At 40.4% G+C, this 20,310-nt stretch overlaps 1 protein-coding gene across 1 annotated transcript in view; it reads left to right on the forward strand.

Moving 5' to 3' along the window:
- The window catches only part of nsd3 (nuclear receptor binding SET domain protein 3), an 80,138-nt gene that overhangs the window by 15,993 nt on the left and 43,835 nt on the right, over positions 1–20,310 (forward strand). Inside the window, 6 exon segments of the mRNA XM_034170691.1 lie at positions 19,403–19,625; positions 19,628–19,650; positions 19,767–19,800; positions 19,803–19,892; positions 19,895–19,927; positions 20,025–20,179. Coding sequence (XP_034026582.1) covers positions 19,403–19,625; positions 19,628–19,650; positions 19,767–19,800; positions 19,803–19,892; positions 19,895–19,927; positions 20,025–20,179 — 558 coding nt within the window.

Raw genomic sequence — 20,310 nt, forward strand, 5'->3', positions numbered from 1 at the left:
ACCTTATAAGTAAGAAGAAGAATTTTAAATTCTATTCTAGAATTAACAGGAAGCCAATGAAGAGAGGCCAATATGGGTGAGATATGCTCTCTCCTTCTAGTCCCCGTCAGTACTCTAGCTGCAGCATTTTGAATTAACTGAAGGCTTTTTAGGGAACTTTTAGGACAACCTGATAATAATGAATTACAATAGTCCAGCCTAGAGGAAATAAATGCATGAATTAGTTTTTCAGCATCACTCTGAGACAAGACCTTTCTGATTTTAGAGATATTGCGTAAATGCAAAAAAGCAGTCCTACATATTTGTTTAATATGCACTTTGAATGACATATCCTGATCAAAAATGACTCCAAGATTTCTCACAGTATTACTAGAGGTCAGGGTAATGCCATCCAGAGTAAGGATCTGGTTAGACACCATTTTTCTAAGATTTGTGGGGCCAAGTACAATAACTTCAGTTTTATCTGAGTTTAAAAGCAGGAAATTAGAGGTCATCCATGTCTTTATGTCTGTAAGACAATCCTGCAGTTTAGCTAATTGGTGTGTGTCCTCTGGCTTCATGGATAGATAAAGCTGGGTATCATCTGCGTAACAATGAAAATTTAAGCAATACCGTCTAATAATACTGCCTAAGGGAAGCATGTATAAAGTGAATAAAATTGGTCCTAGCACAGAACCTTGTGGAACTCCATAATTAACTTTAGTCTGTGAAGAAGATTCCCCATTTACATGAACAAATTGTAATCTATTAGACAAATATGATTCAAACCACCGCAGCGCAGTGCCTTTAATACCTATGGCATGCTCTAATCTCTGTAATAAAATTTTATGGTCAACAGTATCAAAAGCAGCACTGAGATCTAACAGAACAAGCACAGAGATGAGTCCACTGTCCGAGGCCATAAGAAGATCATTTGTAACCTTCACTAATGCTGTTTCTGTACTATGATGAATTCTAAAACCTGACTGAAACTCTTCAAATAGACCATTCCTCTGCAGATGATCAGTTAGCTGTTTTACAACTACCCTTTCAAGAATTTTTGAGAGAAAAGGAAGGTTGGAGATTGGCCTATAATTAGCTAAGATAGCTGGGTCAAGTGATGGCTTTTTAAGTAATGGTTTAATTACTGCCACCTTAAAAGCCTGTGGTACATAGCCAACTAACAAAGATAGATTGATCATATTTAAGATCGAAGCATTAAATAATGGTAGGGCTTCCTTGAGCAGCCTGGTAGGAATGGGGTCTAATAAACATGTTGATGGTTTGGATGAAGTAACTAATGAGAATAACTCAGACAGAACAATCGGAGAGAAAGAGTCTAACCAAATACCGGCATCACTGAAAGCAGCCAAAGATAACGATACGTCTTTGGGATGGTTATGAGTAATTTTTTCTCTAATAGTTAAAATTTTGTTAGCAAAGAAAGTCATGAAGTCATTACTAGTTAAAGTTAATGGAATACTCAGCTCAATAGAGCTCTGACTCTTTGTCAGCCTGGCTACAGTGCTGAAAAGAAACCTGGGGTTGTTCTTATTTTCTTCAATTAGTGATGAGTAGAAAGATGTCCTAGCTTTACGAAGGGCTTTTTTATAGAGCAACAGACTCTTTTTCCAGGCTAAGTGAAGATCTTCTAAATTAGTGAGACGCCATTTCCTCTCCAACTTACGGGTTATCTGCTTTAAGCTACGAGTTTGTGAGTTATACCACGGAGTCAGACACTTCTGATTTAAAGCTCTCTTTTTCAGAGGAGCTACAGCATCCAAAGTTGTCTTCAATGAGGATGTAAAACTATTGACGAGATACTCTATCTCCCTTACAGAGTTTAGGTAGCTACTCTGCACTGTGTTGGTATATGGCATTAGAGAACATAAAGAAGGAATCATATCCTTAAACCTAGTTACAGCGCTTTCTGAAAGACTTCTAGTGTAATGAAACTTATTCCCCACTGCTGGGTAGTCCATCAGAGTAAATGTAAATGTTATTAAGAAATGATCAGACAGAAGGGAGTTATCAGGGAATACTGTTAAGTCTTCTATTTCCATACCATAAGTCAGAACAAGATCTAAGATATGATTAAAGTGGTGGGTGGACTCATTTACTTTTTGAGCAAAGCCAATAGAGTCTAATAATAGATTAAATGCAGTGTTGAGGCTGTCATTCTCAGCATCTGTGTGGATTTTAAAATCGCCCACTATAATTATCTTATCTGAGCTAAGCACTAAGTCAGACAAAAGGTCTGAAAATTCACAGAGAAACTCACAGTAACGACCAGGTGGACGATAGATAATAACAAATAAAACTGGTTTTTGGGACTTCCAATTTGGATGGACAAGACTAAGAGACAAGCTTTCAAATGAATTAAAGCTCTGTCTGGGTTTTGGATTAATTAATAAGCTGGAATGGAAGATTGCTGCTAATCCTCCACCCCGGCCCGTGCTACGAGCATTCTGACAGTTAGTGTGACTCGGGGGTGTTGACTCATTTAAACTAACATATTCATCCTGCTGTAACCAGGTTTCTGTTAGGCAGAATAAATCAATATGTTGATCAATTATTATTATTATTATTTATTCCTCAGAATTGAGTGATTCCATATTTTTTCGCTCTCCTTGGTCTAAAAAAGTAATTGTTACTGACTGCCACAATTATTTTTCCTGATTTCTGATTTCTTTCTTCTGCAGCCTCAACTTTACCTAAATTCTGGGTCTTTTAGTGAAGCTTAGGGCTAGTGGCCGGCGATCACCTTAGTATTTACTGTTTTTCTTGTTGTTTAATGCTGGCAAATTATACTGTATTTCTTGTTTTTCTGATGCCTGGTTCTGTTTTTTTCTCTCTGTTTAATGTGCAGCTCCATCCAGAGATGGGAGTTGTATTTGTGCTGGAGACCCTCCTGTCCTGTGCACCAACAGCATTTCCTGTATATTTGTTTTGTGAATTGTTTCTGTGAATTGTTCTGTTATTCATGTCTGTAGCATGACCCAAGCACAGGGTCACCCCTTTGAGTCTGGTCTGCTTGAGGTTTCTTCCTCAGAGGGAGTTTTTCCTTACCACTGTTGCTCTGGGGGTTAGTAAGGTTAGACCTTAATTGTGAGAAGCGCCTTCAGGCAACTCTGTTGTGATTTGGCTCTATATAAATGAAAATAAATTGTAAAAAATAGATTGAAGCACTGCTTCTATTGGTTCAAGGTTCAAAGCAAAGCTGTGCTGCAGAAACAGTTGATTGCAGACCCACTGCAGGGTCTGTAATCGTTGTAGAGAAATGATCATTTTCCTGACAAACACCCCTAAAAACAACGGCCACTCTGAAGGACCAATAAGGGAATCGTTAAGCAAAAAGGTTATTAATGTCGGTGGATTAAGATAAGATAAGACTTTATTGATCTCACAATGGAGAAATTCACAATCATTTCTTAACGATACCCGAAAGGAACCGGTTCCCAATACCCATCCCTACTACACAGTACAAGAAATGACTTTTCCTAATCTGGAAAGGGTGATCACATGGATTGTAACAACTATACGGGTGTTACACTGCTCTGTGTTCTCGGCAAGGTGCTTGCAAGGATTATTTTTAATAGGATTCAGTTCCAGCTACTTGCTGCTTAGCGACCAAAACAGTCTGGTCTCACGCCCAAAATGTCAACCGCTGACCACATTCTGAGTACTCAAATAATGCAACCGTGAATATCGGCAGTGTTCATTTGATCAGGCTGCTCTCTGGGACATTCTGATAATTTATGGGATCTTTAAGAAGTTACTACACATCATAGCCAGCCGGTTCATAGATACTGTGAGTGCTGTATGGTAGAGACAGCCTGTTGGAGTTCTTCCCAATGAATACGTGTGTTCATCAGGGGTGTGTTCTGCCTCCTGCAATGTTCATTGCTTGCATGGATTGGGGGGATCTGTAGGATTGTGGAAAGCACTTAGGTGCTTTTGTTGGACGTAGAGATTTACTGACCTTGACTTCGTGGGCAATGCTGTGATCTTTGCAGAATCAATGGATACCCTCATTGTGGCAGCACTTGAGATGAGACACTGAGTGAGGAATCCCATCCCCTGGGTTTGTGATTGTCCTGGATCATGATTAAGATCTGGGCTTTTAATGACTTCCTTGACTTAGCCATCAGAAGTGAATCTGTATGTGATGAAAGTGTTGAACTTGTAGAGACATTTACCCATGTTGGAAGTGACATTCATGTCTGTGGGTCCTTGGCCTTTGACATGCCTGGGAAGAACTTATGGAATCATGATGTTGCTGGACGGGGGTGTTTGGTGAAATAGGCAATGCTGATGTCTTTGCAGGAGAAAAAAGGTCCAAGTTTTGAGGGTCCCAGTGCTGCCTGTCTTATTGTATAGTTGTGAGAATTTGATGTTAGTCAGTGGTCTAAGGCATTGACTGGATGTCTCTGGTACTAGGTCTCTTCAGAGGTTCCTTGGGTACCACTGGGTAAAATAAAGCCTTTTAAGAGAAAGAGGGTCCGCGATGATCATCTGAAATAGACTTATTGCGTATTAAAGTGAAGCAGTGTGTTCGTGTATTTTCAAAAGACACGGTGATGTGTTGCTCTCAGCCTCACAGATCAAAATAATGGATCAAGCATTAACCAGCAGCTAAAGCTACAGTCATCATGTGACTAGGGATGGGTATTGATAAGATTTTATCTATCGATGCCGTTATCGATTCTGCTTATTGATCAGATTCCTTATCAATTCCCTTATCAATACCTTGTGAATTTTGTACTAAAAGTAGACTTTACAGGTTTTCTATGTATTTCATTGAGTCTTAAAGTAAATAAGTATGAAATTGGTCACTGTACCCTTGATCTCTGGACATAAATAAAAATAAACAAAATGGTGTTTCACTTTGAAGTTATTAATTCAGACTGGACTCTATCGTTCTAACTTGATTCATCAGAGAGCCGCGCAGCATTTGGAGCTGTGTGAACAGAACGGAGGACGATTCTCATTTCTTTATCGCAACAAGACAGGAGTCCCAGTTAGTAACTTTAATCCGCACAAACGTGACTCACGATTGACATATTCAGGGATGAAAGTGGTGAAAAACAAAAAAAGCTGAAACCCCAAATTATCCCCCAACACCACCCGCATGAAAATGTTTGAATCCTAGAAGTTCTGAAATGCAATCTGGGACTATTCCAGACAATAAATTGGAGTGAGTGCAGCATCCATTTAGGTGAGGGGGAAAAAAAAACAACTTTCCTTATTCAAATTCATTCCAGTAGTATTCTACTCTTACTAGGATGCAGCAGTTTTCTAGTTTGGCAGATAGTTCTGGAGGAAATCAGTGAAGAAATTAACACATTGAAAATATGGTTTGACCGAAACAAACTGTCATTAAACTTAGATAAGACAGGGATGAAATAGAGGTGTAAGAGTCACTAGGTGTTCACAGGAAACACTTATTTATTTCTGTATGTATGTATTTATTTATTTATGTATGTTCATTGTTAGTTGGATTTGCTGTGGCGACCCCGAGTGCAAACAAGGGAGCAGCCGAAGGGACTTACTATTGTTAGTTGCTTTTATATTTTCTGTTGTGTTTCTATTCAGGTTCTTTTTGTCTCTTTCTCTAAAATTGTATATAATAAGCATTAGATTATTAATTACAATTTGAAAACAAATGCACCCGAACATGAGAGCTGCAAATGCGTAATGCTAACTTTTAACATTGAAAATGCCATAGACATGCTAACGTGTTAGCATTGCTCCCGTTTTTGTTATAAAATACATCTATCAACTGTTTCAGAAGACCATAACAGGTCGGTTTAACATAGAAAAGGTAAATAATACTCACAGACGTATGCTCTTTAGGGTTTTAGCGGGGGAAAATTAAGCGAAAGAAAGTAAGTATAAACGAAGCAACAGATCGAAGCTTTGCTTCAATCTGCAAACCACTGCGTCGATTGGTTCAAGGTTCAGAGCAAAGCCGCACTGCAGAAAAATTGATCATGGACCCGCTGCAGGATCTGTAATCAATGTAGAGAAATTATCATTATCCTGACAAACACCCCCCAAAACAATGGCCACTCTGAAGGACCGATAACAGAATCGTTAAGCACAAAGCTTATTGATGTCGGTGGATCGAATAATTTCTTAACGATACCCGAAAGGAACCGGTTCTCGATACCCATCCCTACATGTGACCAGTCATATATTTCCAACTGTTTTAAAATATTAAAACCATTCACACACTGAGTAAATATAAAGTCTTAATCTGACCTATTATGTCATTTCGGTTGGATTCGTCATCACAGCCTGACTATAAGATGTCCTTGTTTTGGAAGATGTCTTCTGGGGGAAATACTTTAATTCCTTATTGTGGAAATTACTGAAGAAATGCAGCATTTTTAAAGACGTCGCTTGTCACAGCACTCCATTAAGGTATCCGTCGTCTTGAAAAGAAATTCCATAAAATATATCTATCAAAGAAGAAGAATAATGCCAAGAAACAGTGTTTCTGAAGAAGTCCCTCCATGTTTGTCTGCTCCTGGTGCATTTCTCAGCATGAAACACAGGACGCCCATGGTTTGTCCTGCCAGCAACATCCAAAATAAGTGAACAATAGGAAGTGAGCCTCACTGGGTCATTGTAAACTGAAACCTATTCAAGAACGAAAAAGATAACCATGTTAACCGGTTACTATTATTCTAAAATAATGGTTCTGTTTCAGACCATAAAAAAAAAAAAAAAAAGTTTCTGGTTTTGTTTTTGTTGCTAGCAAAATACCACAATTACTGGTTTTCGTTCCACAAACTGAGTCGAAGTTTTGATTAAATCACAGCTATAACTGCACAGATATTAATGCACTGAACAATGGCAGATGTGCTGTCACAAGTCTGCCATTGTGCAGTGTATTAATGAGTGTTACTAATGCCTGGTTCACACGGCAAGATATTTACACCCATTTTTGACCTGACCGTCTCCTTACGACAATCTTAAGGAAGCCCAGACTATCGTGATGGCTCTAAAGATAATCTTATCAGATATTCCTGCTGTGTGTGGTGTATTAAGAGTGCTTTAGTATATATATATATATATATATATATATATATATATATATATATATATATATATATATATATATATATTGCAAGCTTTGTAGTCTACCATCACCATTTTACAGACAGGATAGTTGTCCACAGTACTACACAGAATGTGGTTAAGTCATTCTGAGTGTAGGAAGGTACAAAAACACTAAAAGAAAAAACGTGCCAGGGTGAGGTTGTAATGAGCTTTACACCAAAATATGTGCATCCTAAAATAAGAAAATTGTACAAATGTGATATTGAAACATGCAGAAAATATTATTTCGTTCACTTTCTAAACTTGCTTTGAGACCACTTGGACACAAGGCACGGTACACTCTGGACAAACCACCAGTCTGTCACAGGGCCGACACATATAGACAAACAAACTTATTCACTCTCACTCATACCTATAGCCAGTTTAGAGTCTCTAATTCACCTAACCTGCATATGTGGCGGTGGAAGGAATCAGGAGCATCCAAACAGAACCCAAGCAAACAAGGGGAGAACATGCAAACTCCTCACAGAAAAGACTAGGTCGGAATCGAAATCTGGACCTTCTGGCTGTGAGGCAATAGTGGTAACCACAAAGCTTCCACTGCATAAAACATGCAAAAATAAATAAATAAATAAATAATTTCTGGCACATTTTTAAGGTTCATGTACCAAACAGAAGCTCCAATTTGTGCTAGTTGCCAGTAATTTTGATAAAAAAAATTACTGGCAATATATGGTTGCTTGCTGGTTCCGGAGCACAGCGGTGTTCTGCTGTATCTGTTAGCTGTTTGAACTGAGCTGTTTGAGTTCTTTGAATTAACAGTCTTTTTCAAGACTTTTTTACTTTTTTTTTTACTTTTTCACCGTGCTCCAACGCCTAAAGAAGACCTCTAACGGTCGAAGCATCGCGACGGAGCTCTTTTATCAGCTAACCTTCATCAGCGTTGGCAAGCTAACTAGCTTGCTAACGCTTTCGTTTTTATTTTTATTTTATTTTTTAGCACTGTTGTCGTGCTGCTCCACAGCCTGCCTAGTGGATTTTTATTTTATTTTAGCACTGTTGTCGTGCGTTACCTGTGCTGCTCCACAGCCTGTCCAGTGGATTTTTATTTTATTTTTTAGCACTGTTGTCGTGTGTTACCTGTGCTGCTCCACAGCCTGTCCAGTGGATTTTTATTTTATTTTTAGCACTGTTGTCGTGTGTTACCTGTGCTGCTCCACAGCCTGTTCAGTGGATTTTTATTTTATTTTTTGGCGCTGTTGTCGTGCGTTGCCTGTGCTGCTCCACAGCCTGTCCAGTGGATTTTTATTTTATTTTTTACCACTGTTGTCGTGCGTTGCCTGTGCTGCTCCACAGCCTGTCCAGTGGATTTTTATTTTATTTTTAGCACTGTTGTCGTGCGTTACCTGTGCTGCTCCACAGCCTGTCCAGTGGATTTTTATTTTATTTTTTAGCACTGTTGTCGTGTGTTACCTGTGCTGCTCCACAGCCTGTCCAGTGGATTTTTATTTTATTTTTAGCACTGTTGTCGTGTGTTACCTGTGCTGCTCCACAGCCTGTTCAGTGGATTTTTATTTTATTTTTTGGCGCTGTTGTCGTGCGTTGCCTGTGCTGCTCCACAGCCTGTCCAGTGGATTTTTATTTTATTTTTTACCACTGTTGTCGTGTGTTACCTGTGCTGCTCCACAGCCTGTCCAGTGGATTTTTATTTTATTTTTTACCACTGTTGTCGTGTGTTACCTGTGCTGCTCCACAGCCTGTTCAGTGGATTTTTGTTTTGTTTTTTGGCACTGTTGTCGTGTGTTACCTGTGCTGCTCCACAGCCTGTCCAGTGGATTTTTATTTTATTTTTTACCACTGTTGTCGTGTGTTACCTGTGCTGCTCCGCAGCCTGTCCAGTGGATTTTTATTTTATTATTTTATTTTATTTTTTTTATTTTTTTTTTAGCACTGTTGTCGTGCGTTACCTGTGCTGCTCCACAGCCTGTCCAGTGGATTTTGATTTTGATTTTATTTTTTTGGGCGCTGTTGTCGTGCGTTACCTGTGCTGCTCCACAGCCTGTCCAGTGGATTTTTATTTAGCGCTGTTGTCGTGCGTTACCTGTGCTGCTCCACAGCCTGTCTAGTGGATTTTTATTTTGTTTTAGCACTGTTGTCGTGCGTTGCCTGTGCTGCTCCACAGCCTGTCCAGTGGATTTTTATTTTATTTTTTTTTTAGCACTGTTGTTGTGCGTTACCTGTGCTGCTCCACAGCCTGTCCAGTGGATTTTTATTTTTATTTTATTTTATTTTTTAGCACTGTTGTTGTGCGTTACCTGTGCTGCTCCACAGCCTGTCTAGTGGATTTTTATTTTATTTTAGCACTGTTGTCGTGCGTTACCTGTGCTGCTCCACAGCCTGTCTAGTGGATTTTTATTTTGTTTTAGCACTGTTGTCGTGCGTTGCCTGTGCTGCTCCACAGCCTGTCCAGTGGATTTTGATTTGATTTTATTTTTTTTGGCACTGTTGTCGTGTGTTACCTGTGCTGCTCCACAGCCTGTCTAGTGGATTTTTATTTTATTTTTTACCACTGTTGTCGTGTGTTACCTGTGCTGCTCCGCAGCCTGTCCAGTGGATTTTTATTTTATTATTTTATTTTATTTATTTATTTATTTATTTATTTATTTATCACTGTTGTCGTGCGTTACCTGTGCTGCTCCACAGCCTGTCCAGTGGATTTTTATTTTATTTTTTAGCACTGTTGTCGTGCGTTACCTGTGCTGCTCCACAGCCTGTCCAGTGGATTTTTATTTTATTTTTTACCACTGTTGTCGTGCGTTACCTGTGCTGCTCCACAGCCTGTCCAGTGGATTTTGATTTTGATTTTATTTTTTTGGGCGCTGTTGTCGTGCGTTACCTGTGCTGCCCCACAGCCTGTCCAGTGGATTTTTATTTTGTTTTAGCACTGTTGTCGTGCGTTACCTGTGCTGCTCCACAGCCTGTCTAGTGGATTTTTATTTTGTTTTAGCACTGTTGTCGTGCGTTACCTGTGCTGCTCCACAGCCTGTCTAGTGGATTTTTATTTTGTTTTAGCACTGTTGTTGTGCGTTACCTGTGCTGCTCCACAGCCTGTCTAGTGGATTTTTATTTTGTTTTAGCACTGTTGTTGTGCGTTACCTGTGCTGCTCCACAGCCTGTCTAGTGGATTTCTATTTTGTTTTAGCACTGTTGTTGTGCGTTACCTGTGCTGCTCCACAGCCTGTCTAGTGGATTTTTATTTTGTTTTAGCACTGTTGTCGTGCGTTGCCTGTGCTGCTCCACAGCCTGTCCAGTGGATTTTTATTTTTATTTTATTTTATTTTTTAGCACTGTTGTTGTGCGTTACCTGTGCTGCTCCACAGCCTGTCTAGTGGATTTTTATTTTATTTTAGCACTGTTGTCGTGCGTTACCTGTGCTGCTCCACAGCCTGTCTAGTGGATTTTTATTTTGTTTTAGCACTGTTGTCGTGCGTTGCCTGTGCTGCTCCACAGCCTGTCCAGTGGATTTTTATTTTTATTTTATTTTATTTTTTAGCACTGTTGTTGTGCGTTACCTGTGCTGCTCCACAGCCTGTCTAGTGGATTTTTATTTTATTTTAGCACTGTTGTCGTGCGTTACCTGTGCTGCTCCACAGCCTGTCTAGTGTCGGATTCCCTGTTTGGGAATCCGCTAGCTTAGCGTAGCTACTAGCTCTTAGCCGTTTTAGCATGGCGGCTTCTCCTGTCTCTCCCGTACTTTTCTGCTCTGGGTGTGAAATGTTTAGTTATTCCTCGGCCTCTTTTAGCAGTAACGGTACATGTAATAAGTGCAGCTTATTCGTAGCTTTGGAGGCCAGGCTGGGCGAATTGGAGGCTCGGCTCCGCACCGTGGAAAATTCTACAGCTAGCCAGGCCCCTGTAGTCGGTGCGGACCAAGGTAGCTTAGCCGCCGTTAGTTCCCCCCTGGCAGACCCCGTGCAGTCGGGGAGGCAGGCTGACTGGGTGACTGTGAGGAGGAAGCGTAGCCCTAAACAGAAGCCCCGTGTACACCGTCAACCCGTTCACATCTCTAACCGTTTTTCCCCACTCGACGATACACTCGCCGAGGATCAAACTCTGGTTATTGGCGACTCTGTTTTGAGAAATGTGAAGTTAGCGACACCAGCAACCATTGTCAATTGTCTTCCGGGGGCCAGAGCAGGCGACATCGAAGGACATTTGAAATTGCTGGCTAAGGCTAAGCGTAAATTTGGTAAGATTGTAATTCATGTCGGCAGTAATGACACTCGGTTACGCCAATCGGAGGTCACTAAAATTAACATTGAATTGGTGTGTAACTTTGCAAAAACAATGTCGGACTCTGTTGTTTTCTCTGGGCCCCTCCCCAATCAGACCGGGAGTGACATGTTTAGCCGCATGTTCTCCTTGAATTGCTGGCTGTCTGAGTGGTGTCCAAAAAATGAGGTGGGCTTCATTGATAATTGGCAAAGCTTCTGGGGAAAACCTGGTCTTGTTAGGAGAGACGGCATCCATCCCACTTTAGAGGGAGCAGCTCTCATTTCTAGAAATCTGGCCAATTTTTTGGGATCCTCCAAACTGTGACTGTCTAGCGTTGGGACCAGGAGGCAGAGCTGTGGTCTTATACACCTCTCTGCAGCTTCTCTCCCCCTGCCATCCCCCTATTACCCCATCCCCGTAGAGACGGTGCCTGCTCCCAGACCACCAATAACTAGCAAAAATCTATTTAAGCATAAAAATTCAAAAAGAAAAAATAATATAGCACCTTCAATTGCACCACAGACTAAAACAGTTAAATGTGGTCTATTAAACATTAGGTCTCTTTCTTCTAAGTCCCTGTTGGTAAATGATATAATAATTGATCAACGTATTGATTTATTCTGCCTAACAGAAACTTGGTTACAGCAGGATGAATATGTTAGTTTAAATGAGTCAACACCCCCGAGTCACACTAACTGTCAGAATGCTCGTAGCACGGGCCGGGGCGGAGGATTAGCAGCAATCTTCCATTCCAGCTTATTAATTAATCAAAAACCTAGACAGAGCTTTAATTCATTTGAAAGCTTGTCTCTTAGTCTTGTCCATCCAAATTGGAAGTCCCAAAAACCAGTTTTATTTGTTATTATCTATCGTCCACCTGGTCGTTACTGTGAGTTTCTCTGTGAATTTTCAGACCTTTTGTCTGACTTAGTGCTTAGCTCAGATAAGATAATTATAGTGGGCGATTTTAACATCCACACAGATGCTGAGAATGACAGCCTCAACACTGCATTTAATCTATTATTAGACTCTATCGGCTTTGCTCAAAAGTAAATGAGTCCACCCACCACTTTAATCATATTTTAGATCTTGTTCTGACTTATGGTATGGAAATAGAAGACTTAACAGTATTCCCTGAAAACTCCCTTTTGTCTGATCATTTTTTAATAACATTTACATTACCCTGATGGACTACCCTGCAGTGGGGAATAAGTTTCATTACACTAGAAGTCTTTCAGAAAGCGCTGTAACTAGGTTTAAGGATATGATTCCTTCTTTATGTTCTCTAATGTCATATACCAACACAGAGCAGAGTAGCTACCTAAACTCTGTAAGGGAGTTAGAGTATCTTGTCAATAGTTTTACATCCTCATTGAAGACAACTTTGGATGCTGTAGCTCCTCTGAAAAAGAGAGCTTTAAATCAGAAGTGTCTGACTCCGTGGTATAACTCACAAACTCGTAGCTTAAAGCAGATAACCCGTAAGTTGGAGAGGAAATGGCGTCTCACTAATTTAGAAGATCTTCACTTAGCCTGGAAAAAGAGTTTGTTGCTCTATAAGAAAGCCCTTCGTGAAGCTAGGACATCTTTCTACTCATCACTAATTGAAGAAAATAAGAACAACCCCAGGTTTCTTTTCAGCACTGTAGCCAGGCTGACAAAGAGTCAGAGCTCTATTGAGCTGAGTATTCCATTAACTTTAACTAGTAATGACTTCATGACTTTCTTTGCTAACAAAATTTTGACTATTAGAGAAAAAATTACTCATAACCATCCCAAAGATGTATCGTTATCTTTGGCTGCTTTCAGTGATGCCGGTATTTGGTTAGACTCTTTCTCTCAGATTGTTCTGTCTGAGTTATTTTCATTAGTTACTTCATCCAAACCATCAACATGCTTATTAGACCCCATTCCTGCCAGGCTGCTCAAGGAAGTCCTACCATTATTTAATGCTTCAATCTTAAATATGATCAATCTATCTTTGTTAGTTGGTTATGTACCACAGGCCTTTAAGGTGGCAGTAATTAAACCATTACTTAAAAAGCCATCACTTGACCCAGCTATCTTAGCTAATTATAGGCCAATCTCCAACCTTCCTTTTCTCTCAAAGATTCTTGAGAGGGTAGTTGTAAAACAGCTAACTGATCACCTGCAGAGGAATGGTCTATTTGAAGAGTTTCAGTCAGGTTTTAGAATTCATCATAGTACAGAAACAGCATTAGTGAAGGTTACAAATGATCTTCTTATGGCTTCGGACAGTGGACTTATCTCTGTGCTTGTTCTGTTGGACCTCAGTGCTGCTTTTGATACTGTTGACCATAAAATTTTATTACAGAGATTAGAGCATGTCATAGGTATTAAAGGCATTGCGCTGCGGTGGTTTGAATCATATTTGTCTAATAGATTACAGTTTGTTCATGTAAATGGGGAATCTTCTTCACAGACTAAGTTAATTATGGAGTTCCACAAGGTTCTGTGCTAGGACCAATTTTATTCACTTTATACATGCTTCCCTTGGGCAGTATTATTAGACGGTATTGCTTAAATTTTCATTGTTACGCAGATGATACCCAGCTTTATCTATCCATGAAGCCAGAGGATACGCACCAATTAGCTAAACTGCAGGATTGTCTTACAGACATAAAGACATGGATGACCTCTAATTTCCTGCTTTTAAACTCAGATAAAACTGAAGTTATTGTACTTGGCCCCACAAATCTTAGAAGCATGGTGTCTAACCAGATCGTTACTCTGGATGGCATTTCCCTGATCTCTAGTAATACTGTGAGAAATCTTGGAGTATTTTTGATCAGGATATGTCATTCAAAGCGCATATTAAACAAATATGTAGGACTGCCTTTTTGCATTTACGCAATATCTCTAAAATCAGAAAGGTCTTGTCTCAGAGTGATGCTGAAAAACTAATTCATGCATTTGTTTCCTCTAGGCTGGACTATTGTAATTCATTATTATCAGGTTGTCCTAAAAGTTCCCTAAAAAGCCTTCAGTTGGTTCAGAATGCTGCAGCTAGAGTACTGACGGGGACTAGCAGGAGAGAGCATATCTCACCCGTGTTGGCCTCCCTTCATTGGCTTCCTGTTAATGCTAGAATAGAATTTAAAATTCTTCTTCTTACTTATAAGGTTTGAATAATCAGGTCCCATCTTATCTTAGGGACCTCATAGTACCATATTACCCCATTAGAGCGCTTCGCTCTCAGACTGCGGGCTTACTTGTAGTTCCTAGGGTTTGTAAGAGTAGAATGGGAGGCAGAGCCTTCAGCTTTCAGGCTCCTCTCCTGTGGAACCAGCTCCCAATTCAGATCAGGGAGACAGATACCCTCTCTACTTTTAAGATTAGGCTTAAAACTTTCCTTTTCGCTAAGCCTTATAGTTAGGGCTGGATCGGGTGACCCTGGACCATCCCTTGGTTATGTTGCTTTAGACGTAGACTGTGTTTCATAATTATTGTATGGCCTTGCCTTGCAATGTGGAGCGCCTTGGGGCAACTGTTTGTTGTGATTTGGTGCTATACAAGAAAAAAGTTGATTGATTGATATAATTTTGATAAACATCACTGGGCCATTTTGGCCAGTAGGTTTAAAAAAAGAAGTTAATTTCAACCCCTGATTGAATAGTTGCAAAGCTCTGGCTTGCTGAAATTTGTAATAAAAAATATTTTGTGCTTTGGAACTCACGATATTTACACTTTGAAGTTCAATAGAGCTTTCAAATTTTAATAATCATATTATAGTACTTTCTTAGTAACTCGGTGCATGTGTAAACAAAATAAAAGTTCTGATTTATGAGGCATTACAAATGGCGAGGGAAGGGGGGATTTACACTAATGCAGTGTTCAACCGGGCGCGATCAGACGCTACAAATTTGCGGGGGTCGCGTGGCAACAGACACGCCTCCTTCGCCCGGTGTGTCACTCTGCTTTTGCTGTGAAAATTCGCCCCGGTGTGTCATCAAATAGGAGGAGCTTCCATTCCGCTCGCCGGTCAGTCAAGTTAACATGACGGACCTTGAGCACACGGAGCGAGTTGTTGTGGAAAGCTCCCAATACAGGGAGTATCATTATTTGCTGCAGGAGCTGCGTCTGGATGATGGCCACTTTCAGCGGTCTTTCCACCTCTGCAGGACCCAATTTGAGGACCTCCTGTCATGTTCACGCGTGCACATATAAACAATTAAAAAAACAAAAAGAAACTCCGCTGCTTGCTGCAGCTCGCTCTTCCCCCCCCAAAAAACTCTGTCATAGTTGTGTTTAGAAACCAGTCACCATTTGTTTTATTATACACCTATGTAGTTAATAAGTAAAATAATCTCCATGGACAATTCGCTCGCACGTAAAATAAAAAGAGAAAGAAACTCCACTCCCCGCTGCTGTGGTGCTGCTGCTCGCTCCAAAAACTCTGTCATAATTGTGAAATAAAGGACAAAAGAGGCATAAATCTTCAGTCACACTCCAGACATCTCCACGTCATTACATATTCAGTCCCTGATTGGTCATCGCGGCGCGATGAAACGAAAAAGTTCAGATTTTTGAACTTGGGGAGGAGGGCAACGAGACGTGATGTGACGCAATATCGCGCCACAAACGCGCCAGTCACTCAAAATCGCTTCACTTGCGTCGCTTCATTCGCATCCATCGCGTCGCGTCGCGCTGCGTGACTTGGCGCCAAAATGCGTCCTTACATAGGGATTACATGGCAACCTGTCGCTGCTGTCGCTCGCGTCGCGCCCGGTGTGAACGCGGCATTATATTGTCAGTGTTCCCCATGTTTGGAAATGCTTAAGCATGGAACCGGTAAAATACCGCGAGTGAATATGTAGGTATATTATACTTCCGCTACAGGGTGCCATCATAACTCAAATGCTTTAACAAATAATCATTTTGTGTATTTTTCAAATAAAAAGGAATATGAAAATAAACTGTAATTTTGTGAACTGCCTCATGGCATGGGAATGCGTACAGATTCGGGCCACCATAGGGTTGAAAATGAACAGTGGTGGGCACAGTTCTGCTAATCCGCTAACTGCTAATTATAGAAGATAATGTTTTCATTATTGGATTAGCTTTTCACATAACTTTGAAACCGTCATCGGACTAATTATCTTCGATAAGTTTTGGTTCGATAATTTTTAGACTGCTAACGTATTTTTGCAGACATGGTAAACAAAGCCGAATAGTTACAAACATCTATGAAATCTAAAATCAGTTAAGTACCTACCTGTTAAATGTTTTATAGTAGATGTGCAGTTCTGTCCTCTGTAAGCAGAGGAGAGCTGGTTCTATCCTCTGCAAGCCAAGGAGAACTGGTCACAAAAAAAAAGGCTCATTTCGTTTGACCCCATACTGATACTCTGGCAGTATCACCCAAGTCATCCAGTATACAGAGGCATACAGTTTTAACTTATGGTTAAAATTGTAACCAAACTAACTTCGGACAAGTTATTTAAATTAACGTCACGTCTGAAGTTTTATAAAGTGAAAATGTAAAGTGTGTATAAAGCGAGACGGATACAAATTGTGGACATTCCCATGTCTGTGCATTATTAATGGACCTGATATCAAATACATTCAAAGAAATAGATGACTAAATAGTAACTACATCTTAACCATACCTTAACTAGTGACATTCCTTAAGCAGCTGCCCTGCGTCATTGGTATGTCAAGATTCAAACAACTTTATTGATCCCTAAAAGGGATCTTCACACCAATTACCACCAATTACACCAGTTGCATTTAAAGTGAAGCAGTGTGTTGTATATTTTTTTTAAAAAAACAGTTTGCTCCACTGGCTGCTCTCCACCTCCACAGATGAAGTGAAAGGACACGCACTTTAAATAAATCATGCTTAACTATTCCAAAAAAAAAAATGCCTATACGTATTCAGATTTAATAAGAGTTTTTATCAACAGGCTGTACAGTTAATTTTTCAGTGCAGCTGTTGTGGAAATGCTGAACTCCACAGCCGTTTTTCAAAGGCTTTGTTATTCGCCAAGTATCCACAGAAACAAGGAATTTGACTTTGGTTTGAGCCGCACTCTCTCTGTACTGCATGTATAAATATACACTGAATAAATCACATTAATAAAAAGTGCAAATGAAATGTGCAATAAGAGGGAAAAAAAAATGTCCTGTCCGCAGAATGAAGGTTTCACAGACCGCCTGGACTTATGGTTTGTCAAAGCTCCAGCACTCTGTGAGTGAGTGAGTGAGTGAGTGAGTGAGTGAGGTGAGAGAGAGAGAGAGAGAGAATTTGCATGATGGCATAGTGACATTGGCCATTGCATAGGGAGAGCCCTGCCACTGCTGATATTGTTTAAAAACACAAAAGTACTTTTTATCCGATTACTCGATTAATCAATTAAAAAAATCAATAGAATACTCTATTTCAAAAATATTCAATAGCTGCAGCCCTAGTTCATATCAGTCTGTGTCCGTGTATGCATAGAGTCTGGAGTGGCCTTGACGACTGCAGACTGTAGGGGAGGGCAATTGAAAAGGAGCCAGATGCTTCACCAAGGCCGTTGAAATCCTTCTGGAGGAAAACAAATGGGGCATTTTGGCCTTTGGTAGCTGATAAAGCTGCCATGTTTGGGTTAGGCAGAGAAGCTCAGAGTTCCAATACGGCCTCTCTTTAACTGTCCAGATCCAATTGTGAATATTCACTGGTCTCCAACATCAATTCCTTTGCAAGGCAGACATTTGCTCCGAGATTGTTTCCAGTTTGCGTTTAAGTTCAAGAGTTAACGCAGTCTAAGATTGTTCCACCTTGCCCATCTCGTTAATCATGACGGACAGGTGTGGGGTTTGTGGTTTTGGTAGCAGCCGTCTTGCCAGTTTTCCGGTAGGTCAGGGCAGCACCTAATCAGCAAAATTCTTCCTGCCATAAAAGCAAATAAGAATAAATCCTCAGCGTCTTCCATGGAGAGTGGTGCCAACCACGCGATGCGCCACTTCTCCCAGGTGTCGAGAACATAGCCCGCAGGATAGGTTCCATCTGGGCACGCAGGGTCCCCCAGCCCTGATTTCCTTGTTGAAAGATGGTGTCAATAGCGTTGAGAGACCAGCTGATCAATTCCATGGTTATTCCAAATATAGCTCGAAGAATTCAGTCTGGTGAAGTTGGGACTTTTGAAGGTTGGGGCAGAGATGGAGAAACACAGGGAGAGAGGAGGAGATGCGACTGCCCTCGCCGGAGTCCCAACCGAAATCTTCATTTCTGGATGCAAGTTTTGTGATGTACACAATGTGATGTACTCTGTAACAGGAAACCATAAATGAGTGTACATGTTCCCATGCAACAAGCCAACTTTGATGCATCAGATAAACTAGGTATCAAACAAATTTTTTTAAAAGCTTTCATATCTCAGAAGCTAAAGATGATGCAAACGATAACATTTTTCACACTAGTTATTTACTTATGTGAAGTATGACGCATATCCAAGACAGTTGGCAATTTTTTTTCATGCGTCATGGAATTACCCATTTGGGAAAAGATGTACACCTACTTTTTGTTTGTACCTACATTTTAGAAATGAGGCTGGGTTACATACAAAACCAGCTTCTAAAATGCATACAGGGATGGAACAAAAGCTCTCCCCCCACGTCCTGGGCAGAGGGAACCAGACATACACATTCATAAATCACATTCATTATGTGGATAAATTACTTTTGCAGTTTTGAACGATAAGTATTTTAGGTTCTGGGTTCAAATCCCACCCCTGCCACATTTCTCCATGTAATGTGGAGTTGCGTCAGGAAGGGCATCCGGCATAAAACTTGTGCCAATTCAACATGCAGATCCACCTCGGATTTCCTGTGGCAACCCCAAGGGAAAACAAGGGAGCAGCCAAAGGGATTTAACTACATAGTTAATAAAGTCACATATCTCCTATTAAAATTTAGGTGGGATCTTCACTGTTAATGTGTTGGCTTGTGTATATATATTTATTTCTTGTTTAAATTTGTGTTGCTAAAATTTTGACATTGGAAGAAGGAAACTTCTACTTTCGAGTTGTCTCTATGAGAACGAAACTTTACCTTTTTTTTTTTTTTTTTACTTCAGAAGGAGTCCCAGAAGAATGAAGGCACACAGATGCAACGAAGACATGAGAGGAAGAAGGAGAAAAGGAAAAAGAGTGCAAGACTACAGATGCAGGTCCAGGAACAGGGTTCGGAGCAGAGCCAAACTCAAGCAAGTACAACTGGCCAGACAGAGGACACCAACATCCAGCCCCAGGAGAAAGAGCAACTTGCAGCTGAGACAGAGAAACCTCAGAAGATAGTTATCAAACTGAACAAAAGACACCAAAGGCAAGCGAACTGATCATTCTGAGAACAGTTTGAATTCTTTGTACACTTATAATTGTCAAATAAAAGTTTTGTAAATGTTTCAAATCTGAAAGGGCATTGTTGATGCTCACTTTCAGGTTCCGAAGGTCCATCACCCTTCTGTCATCCAAGAGCAGGTTTCTGTAAAGAATTTGTGATTGGAGATCTGGTGTGGTCCAAGGTGGGCACCTACCCATGGTGGCCCTGTATGGTCTCCTCTGACCCACGATGAAGGTCCACACACGCATCAACACCAGAGGTAAGGGTTCAACCCATCATATGCAACCCCTGTAAAGCGTGTGAACATCTATGTTTGATGGCTGATCCAAATGATTCTTGACTCTTTTTCCATGTAGGTCACAGAGAGTACCATGTCCAGTTCTTTGGCAGCGTAGCTGAACGAGCATGGATCCATGAGAAGAGGATTGTCATATATCAAGGGCAGCACCAGTTTGATGAGCTTCAGGCAGAAACTCTACGCAAGACCTCAAATCCTGTTGAAAAACAAAAAGTATGTAAGATTCTGACTTAGTTATTTTTATAAGATCAATCCAGGGTCAAGACTATGCAAATTCTAAATTGTTCCAAATGCTGTTTAGAATATTCAGTGATTTTTCACCCTATAGTATTTACAGTGAACTC

The sequence above is a fragment of the Thalassophryne amazonica genome, chromosome 5, assembly GCF_902500255.1.
Source record: "Thalassophryne amazonica chromosome 5, fThaAma1.1, whole genome shotgun sequence".
NCBI classification, from domain to species: domain Eukaryota; kingdom Metazoa; phylum Chordata; class Actinopteri; order Batrachoidiformes; family Batrachoididae; genus Thalassophryne; species Thalassophryne amazonica.